The sequence below is a fragment of the Phoenix dactylifera genome, chromosome 12 (assembly GCF_051530095.1).
Source record: "Phoenix dactylifera cultivar Ajwa chromosome 12, Ajwa_hap1_PhDact_Kaust_v1.1, whole genome shotgun sequence".
Classification (NCBI taxonomy): Eukaryota; Viridiplantae; Streptophyta; class Magnoliopsida; order Arecales; family Arecaceae; genus Phoenix; species Phoenix dactylifera.
This window is the reverse complement of record NC_143201.1, coordinates 18,640,794-18,649,142: the sequence shown is the minus strand read 5'-3', so window position 1 is coordinate 18,649,142 and position 8,349 is coordinate 18,640,794. Positions and strand designations below refer to the sequence as shown.

At 37.9% G+C, this 8,349-nt stretch overlaps 1 protein-coding gene across 8 annotated transcripts in view; it reads left to right on the top strand.

Moving 5' to 3' along the window:
* Positions 1–741: 741 nt before the first annotated feature.
* The window catches only part of LOC103705692 (uncharacterized), a 43,558-nt gene continuing 35,950 nt past the window's right edge, over positions 742–8,349 (top strand). For 2 of the 8 annotated variants that reach the window (XM_088708769.1, XM_026804109.3), the window contains exons 1-5: positions 799–943; positions 1,065–1,129; positions 2,338–2,499; positions 2,890–3,031; positions 7,326–7,477. In XM_088708769.1, the coding sequence (XP_088564895.1) occupies positions 2,371–2,499; positions 2,890–3,031; positions 7,326–7,477 (423 nt within the window). In that variant the 5' untranslated portion in view covers positions 799–943; positions 1,065–1,129; positions 2,338–2,370. Of the gene's footprint in view, positions 944–1,001; positions 1,130–2,337; positions 2,500–2,889; positions 3,032–7,325; positions 7,478–8,349 lie in introns of those variants that run through there. The other 6 variants (XM_088708770.1, XM_008789507.5, XM_008789506.5 and 3 more) reach the window with 5 other exon arrangements.

The following is an 8,349-nucleotide window of genomic DNA, read 5'->3' as shown; positions in this document are numbered from 1 at the left end:
GAAGGTCCATCGTAGGTAATCAAGAGAGAGTTTTAACTAACTACTAAACCAAAAGTCTAGGCTTAGAGAAAGAGTCAAAAATGAACATCAGGCTTAATGGAGATCTCATCAAGAGTTTCAATTGGTATATTTAAAAAGTGATAAGGGCATTTTGAGAGCACTATTTTGACAATGGAAAATAAGTTTAAACCATTTAAAATTTTAATAAAGCCACTCCATAAGAAAGGTGTTTTGAGAACAAGAAAGAACATGGGACCTCAGCACACTTATATAGCTTTTAGGATTTAATTTTTGAGAAAAAATATGTAATTTTCTCTCTCCTTCTCCTTGAACCACATACGAAGCATATGTAATTGTCTATATTTTTTTCTCTTTAGATCCATATTTTCCTTAGGCCACGTGCATTGCAGGTGCCACAATTTAATATAAATCTTGTCAAGAAAAAGTATTTGTGACTTCCCGGTTGAAGAGAGGATTAAAAGAACTTAAAAACTTAATGGTTTGGTTGTACTAAATTAAAATTTAGATAGGAATTGAAAATTATAAATATTTTTTTTAAAAAATATATAATTATTTTTAAATATTTAGTGGGATATACATTAATTTTTTTTTTTTAATCTTTCTAACGACGGTCGGCCCGGGTCGGGCGAGCGGAGAACGGGTGTGGGCAGGCATCAAGATTAGAAACGGCCGATCAGGTTCGGGTCAGCGTATAAAGCGGGACGGGCGTAAGCTTCACATCATTCCGTGTCGGGCACGATGTCTTTTTAAACCTCCCAAGCCCATCCCCCGTGCCCTAGGCCCCAAATCTTGAGAGCGAGGTAAAGCGAGTAGAAGAGCGTGAGAAGAAGAGGAAAGGGAGCGAGAGAAGGCAAAAGAAAAAAAAAAAAAGCGGTAACACTCGACGGCAGCCATAGCCGCCGGCGTCGGCACGCGGTGGCCGGTAGGTTTTCCATTTCTTTTCTCTCTTTTTTTTGATAATTTTTATCATCTTCTCCTCCATCTTCGTCCTCTTCTTCCTTCCTCCTCTTTGTTTCCCTTTTTTTTTGCTCGATTGTTTACAGCAGACAGCAGCCAACCGGAAGCGGCCACTGCGGTGGTTGCTGCTGCTATCGCTCGGCCTCTGCGAGTAAGAAAACGACGCCTCCTTTTCTTCTGCTGCTACGGCCTTTTTTGTCTTCTTCGAATTTGTTGATTTTTCCATTCTCGTTTTTCTTGTCTCGATGTAATATGGGCTCGTCTTGAATCTTTACGGGAAATTGGCACACTGCCGTTAAAAATTCAAGAACATTTCTTGATTTTTGTTTTGATAACGTGTAATCAGAGTGGGAATTAACCTGCTGACATTAAGACGAATTCATCGTGCGATTCTTGTGGTTTCTTGAATTTTTCTGGGACCATGATCTCTGCATCCTTCTTTTGATAACATGTATGTGATTGAAGTATGTTGTATGTGTTGGTCTTGGACCTCTAGGGGGGAATCAGCTTGCTTTCTTGAAATTTCAAGAATGATTCGCAATTCTTCTACCAATTTTGAAAAAGTCATGAAGTTTTCAGATTTTACAGAGCATGTTTTCTTTTGATTGCTGCTTTATGGAAAAGTCTTTGCTTTTCCATGACCGCTTTAATCTCTTTGAGTCCTTCCGCTGTGTCTTTTTCTTTGATCTGAGGATGAACTTCTATCGTCTGTTACTATCCAGTTACTTACAGTCTTCACTTGCAACACGTTTTGAGGGTTTTGTACATATGTTACTCCGATTTGTTAACTTTTCTTATATAATTTCTGATCTTATATAATTGGGAAACTCAAGGCAACGTGAATAAATATATCATCTTTGGTGTTAAAATTACACAATGAATGCACTTGATAAATTATCAAATCTTTGACTCTCCAGCGTCATGCAAACTGTGTTGGACTCATAACCAACTTCTTCTTTTAAATTTGTATTTATTAAGTTGCACCATGTGAAAAATGTTTAAGAGGGAAAAACAATCTTCTTCTTCTTTTTATTCTTATTTTAAGTTTATAGTTATTAAGTTGCACCATCTGAAAAATGTTCAAGAGAGAAAATCAAAGAAAGTGCAAGAATAATCAAAGGTAATGCATTCTTGATTACCTTCTTCTTGTTGAGAGTTTTGATCATGGACTGTGTTTTGCTAGGGATATGTTATTACTTCTTTCGTGCGGATGCTTGCCATTGCCTTGCTAGTTTTATGTCTTGTCATTTATTTATGTACTTTCAATTGTTAATGATCGTACATTTGGACTTGTATTCAGTTTTTTTTGTTACTTCTCAGTTGGCCTTCAGCTAAAATGTGTTCTTTGTTTTCACCAAGGGACCATAAGGTTTATGCACTGGTGGATGTTGAATGATCCTTTCGATGGACTTAAATGCATCCCCTATACCTGAAGAAGATGATGAGCCTTATGGAGAGCAGGTTGAGGGTGAAATCATACATGAAGAGCGTGCAGAGTCTGCTGTGGCAACCATGCGCAGGGTATGCAATGCTCTTTATGCAAGATAACTGGCTACATCAGTAAATCATCTCTAACATGATATCAAGTTGGCGACCATTTCAGAGAAAGAGCTTATATCCAATTTACTGCTATGCATGCCTCTTTTTTCAAGCATATACTCTCTCATGTATTATAGACTTTTTGTTCTTGGGTATATTCTGAACCTTTTGAGATTGTGAACAACTCTTGGGACGATATTCCTAAGTTCACCTCATTTTACCTCTTTTAGTTGTAATTCATCTTCTTCTAAGTTTGATGCTTTATAGTTCTTGTTAATATTGGTTTTTAGTTGTATTAGTGGTAGATTTCATCGACTACATACATACCTTTATGTGTGAATGTATGCATTTCTTTCTGCTGTGTGTTAATAGGAACGAGAAGAAAGGAAACGAAGGCTGAAAAGAGAAAGCCAAGATGAAGGCATAAAGCGATTTTCACAACCATTGAGAAGTGATTTCATGCCTCAAAATAGAAGTGGAAGATCCTATGGAAGAGTCAAGGAAGTCCCTCGAGGTATGTGTTTCATCCTCATACTTGCTTAATGCTGGACTTACATTGCTATTGCTTGCTTTTCTTTGTGCTGTCATCTTTACTTTGAAGGAATTCATTGGAGATGGCACTGCTAACTACTATTGCTGCTGTTTTTTTGTTTGATAGAAATACAATCAATTGAATAAAGAAGACTAAGACGCCTACCTTTGTGGTGATGGTGCAAAAGACAAGTCCTATTCGCTTATGGAATCTAGGGTTAGAAAACCACATTTAAGGCGAGTTGCGCGCAAAGGTAATAAATTGCTTCAAGGGGAACAACATTTGAGTCCAATATCAAGTCCAGTAGTGTTCTCCAGGAAGACAAGTATGCAAGCGGACTATAGATAAATTAATTATGTCTTTGTAAAGACTATTAAAAAAATGGAATAACCTAAAAAGTTCCTTAATAATTTCTTTCTAGCTGTCAACTCATTGTGGGTGTCACGCCCCGAGCTCGAGGCGCGGCAGACACCGCACGTCCGCACGGCAGGCCGCACAGGCGTGCAAGGCATCGGATCATATCAAAGCAATCACAAATATTTAAAGATGACATAATTATTTAAATTTATTCAGAAGCAGTCTTACAGAGTTTCAAAATAACATTTGCTAACATAATTCAAATGTCCAAACTAAACTAACTAAAATGCCAATAACTGAAAAATCATCGAAAAATCTAACGCACTCCCCAATCTTGTGCGATCAAGCCTCTGGATCTGAAAAATAGAGAAAATAAAATAATGAGCGCCACTAGCCCAGTAAGCAACAAAATACCCCAAAGTGGGGTCAGAGCATATCAGATCAAAATACAGGATGATGAGTGGAATAAATCATAAATAACATCGTTTTACTGTTTTCAAAACTTATTATCATTTTTCCAAAATATGATATCAGAATCTCAACATGATAGGCTACGGCCACGTAACCCAGTGGCATGGGTTGCACAGAGTGCCAGAAACCACTATTGTTAGTCACCGGTGGAAACGGTGTCCAAAAACTACTATTCTAATCACCGGTGGCGCGGTGTCGAAACCGGTTCCTCACAGATGACAAGTCGACAGGTCCAACGTATAATCTCCATTGGCGGAGCCAGAACAGAACAGATCATAGCCATGCTGAGAATGCATATATATAAAAATAGATTTCATAAATTATCCAGTCATATTTCACGGATTTCAGAGCATATAACACGATTTTTAAATAAAATTTAACATGCCTGACCCAATTTACTGAATACAAAACATATGTCAAAACTTAATCAGTTTATCAAATAATTTATAAATCACACTTGAAGTATTAAGTTACTTACTTCTTCTCGCTTAATTCCTACTTCAGGCAGGCGGATCAGGTTCACCTGTTAATATTTAATTAATTTCTTCGTAAATTTCAGAGCTAAGCGAAAATCCAAAAATAATACTATTGGGTTTCCGGTTCGGGTTCGGGTTCGAGTTCGGCGTTGAACTGGATTTCAGGTTCGGATTTCAAATAGACCCAAATTGGGCCCATATAGGGTATGGCCCAGCTGGGCCTAACCGGGCTGGACTGGGCCTAAGTTGGGCCTGAAATGGACAGGGCCCAACGGGCCCAGTTTGGCCCGTGATGGGCCTCCTTCTTCCCCCAAACTCCCCATGGACAGGGGAGATGGAAACCGAGAGAGGAAGGGGGAAACGGCGGGGTGGTCGGCCTGGGTGGCCGGCCTAGGCGGCTGGGGGCCGTCGCCCGATCGACAGCCAGCCGATCACGGTGGCGGCTGGCGGCCGCTGCGGCTCTCGGCGTGAAGAAACAACCGAGAATGGTCTCGGTTCATGGGGCCAAAACTAAGGGAGGAAAGCATGCATCGGCTAAGATCGGAGAGCACAAAGGGAAGAGGGCTTACCAGCAGTCGACGGAAGTGGCGGATCTCGGCCGAGGGAGGCTCGATCCGGCGGTCAAGCGGTGGCGGCGTTGCTCGGAACCGAGGGATGCGAATCTCCAAAACAGGGGAAGGCACGGGTGGTGATGGTGGTGGATCCGGCGGGATTTTCGCGGCGGTCAAGCGAGATCCGCGGCCGTGAATTGGCCGTGGATGGACTGGGAGGGGTGCCGCGGGATACCCGCGGCGCCCTTGCCCCGTTTGTCCCCCGGAGGAGCCGGAGAGGATCGCAATCGCGATCCTCTGTTCCGGTTCCTCCCGAATCGAATCGGGGCTGAAGTCGGCGAGGGCTGCCGACTTCAGCCCCGTATCTCAGAGTGGGACAACTTAGTTATGGATCGTAGAACCAAAGTTTCATGATCCTGATGTTGTAGTTGTTAATGAACATGATACAGAGAACTGATAGTGTGGGATCACATTGAAGCGCTTTAAAGTTTGAATATATATATTAAGCATGCCAACTAGCTAATTTCTTCAAAAAGCTGAGACTTATTGGTGATCTTTTTTCTAAGGAAAAACACAGAATTGAGGACGAACCTGGTCAATTGAAATATCTAAATGCGTAGTAGGTTTCCTCTTAAATCATTGTATAAATGCACATATTTTGGCAAGTCTATATGTGTGTATTATCTATTCTACTATATAATGCCAACTCCTTGAATGTGTCCATGAATGAGGCATGGCTGACTGTCCTCATTTCTCTAACCCACTTTTCCCATCCTGTGTGTTTTCTCATCTCCTAATGGCTTTAGCCCGCAGGGTCAAAGATTCTAATTCTTTCTCTAGCATTTAGTGGCTCTTTATACAAGTTTTATTTTTTTATTAAAAATAAAAAATACGTGCGATCATGCCACATTCTAGTTTTCATATATGCATACAGGTATGCCTTCATTTATTATATATGGATCCTTATCTATATTCATGCAGATATGTATTTATGTTGACATATGAATATGCATATATTCTATCATGCAAATGAACATATTCATATATGCATGTATAACAGGTATTATTTTTCGTTTTTTTAAAATGAACAACAGATGGGTGCAAGTGAACAAGAAACAACTTGTATCAAGTTTAGAAATGATGTTGGTAGATACATCTTGGAAGTGCTATACTATTTGCTAATACTCATACAAAATGTTCACCATATTTATGTTGGGGCATTCTAATACACTATTTTTTCTGAAAATAGTACAAGTATGAATTTTGTAGATGATAGATGAACTGAAGGATGATCGAATATTCTAGCATGCGAATGAACATATTCATATTTGCATGCATAACAAGTATTACTTTCGCTTTTTTTTTTGATGAACAACACATGGGTGCAAGTGAACCAAAAAAAGTTAAGTTTATAAATGAAGTTGGTGGATACATCTTGGAAAATGCTATATTATTTGCTAATGAGTTTTCTTACAAGGTGTTCACCATATTTATGTTAGGGCATTCTAATGCACTATTTTTTTCTGAAAATAGTTCAAATATGAATATTGTAGATGATAGATGAACCGAAGAATGATCGAATGGTGCAATACTAAGTCACTTACCTTGTTGATTGTTTGGGTGATGAACTTGGACAATAACTGGAGTTCACTTGAGCTATCTAAAATCATTTGTTTTGCACATTAAAATTTTTTCTTTATTTTTGCTTTCTGATATTATTTTGCTGTCAACTTTATCAGTTGATTTTTCGGCTTAATCTCATTTCCACCACAGCCAGTCTAAAACTAATCATTTAAATGTTTTGGCCTAAGGTTGTCTTAAGACATCCTTAGAAACCAAAATTGTAACCTTAAAAATTGTGGGAACAAGCATCACATGCGAATATTTTTTGAAGCCTTATTTTTGTCTTCTGCATGTACTCGAACTTCAGTTGAGCAAATTTGTGCAGTGAAGCATTAAAAATCAACTTTTTTGTGAGACATGATTATCTCCTTAAATTTTGAATGTTGATTTTTTTAGCATTGCTTGCTACAAATTTTGATTAGAAAAAGTCTTTTGGAATTCAGATATTATAGAATGTTTGCATTTCTTTTGGGCAATAAATTTAGGGAATTTGTTTTACTTGTTCTATCTGGTGTTTTTCATTAAGATGTTTCTCTTCATCTTGGCTTCCAATTTTTCTGTTGCCTTTGATCTGGATAGTGTTACTTTCTAGATTTTGTATACTGGACGCTTGCTTTACTTTGTCCTTTCATTTTATTCTTGATGCTTATTGCTCTTTTTTTTGTATATAATTTTAGTTTATATCATTCATTGCTTTCTTATTGGTTAGAAAGTTATTACTTTGGTTATATGCACTTCTATGAAGAACATGCTAGTCCATGTTGTTTACAAGAGTTTTGTTCATTGTCGATATTATAGGTTGGTTGGATTGCCCCTCATATGGTCAGTGCATAGGTTATATTATTCCTTCTAAAGTTCCTCTAGATGAGACATATAATGACTCTGTGGTGCCCGGCAAAAGATATTCTTCGAGACAAGTGATTAATAAACACAGAAGAGCGGGTCGGGAAGTAAGTATACCATATAATTTTGGAAATGCTGTTTATATAATTGTTATACTTATCTACTTAATTTTTTGGTGATTGGGAAGTTTATAAGATTGTTCTTTATCCTTTGTTATTGATGTTCTTGAGTTTGTTTGGACTATGAATTTTAACCTTTTTGAAAGGATCTTTTAACTTATGAACTGACAATTTAAAATGATTTTTTGGCTGTCATCCTAGAACATAATGTATTTGCTCTCTTGTCAATTATCCTGTATTTGTGAACTGAGAGTTGAATGTCAGAATATTTGGGTTACCATATCTTGGATTAGACCTAGACAAGATTTGATTTTAATTCATTGATTACAGTTTAGGCCCAACATAGTTGGCTAGAGCTAAATGTGTTAATAAGAAACATAAGGGAGGCATCGTACAAGTCTGTGTCTGCATGCATGCATGTGAATGCGGGTGGGTGGGGGTGCTGAAGACACTGGAATTTTGGTTGAAGATGAAATAAATTTGGACTATTAGATGGGAAGAGTTTGGGATCTTTGCATAACTGATTCATAAGATTTAGACATCAAGTGTAGTTACAAAATTAATTGATAACCATTATCCTAATTAGGTTACGACAGAGACACTAGATCTTTGGTTGAAGATTTTAAATTATTTTGATGGAAAGTGTCGATTTGTTGACATCACTAATTCATATGATTTATGTGCAAATATTACATTAGCCATGAACGCTAGTCCCAGGTATATTGATTTATGGATTTGTCATTATTTATTTCAGTAACATTTATACCCATTTTCATTTTTCGATTGCAGCCTTTTCAAGACCCTTCTCCGTATTCTATATCCATGTTCGCTTCTTTACTTATCTTGACCCTCTAGCAATT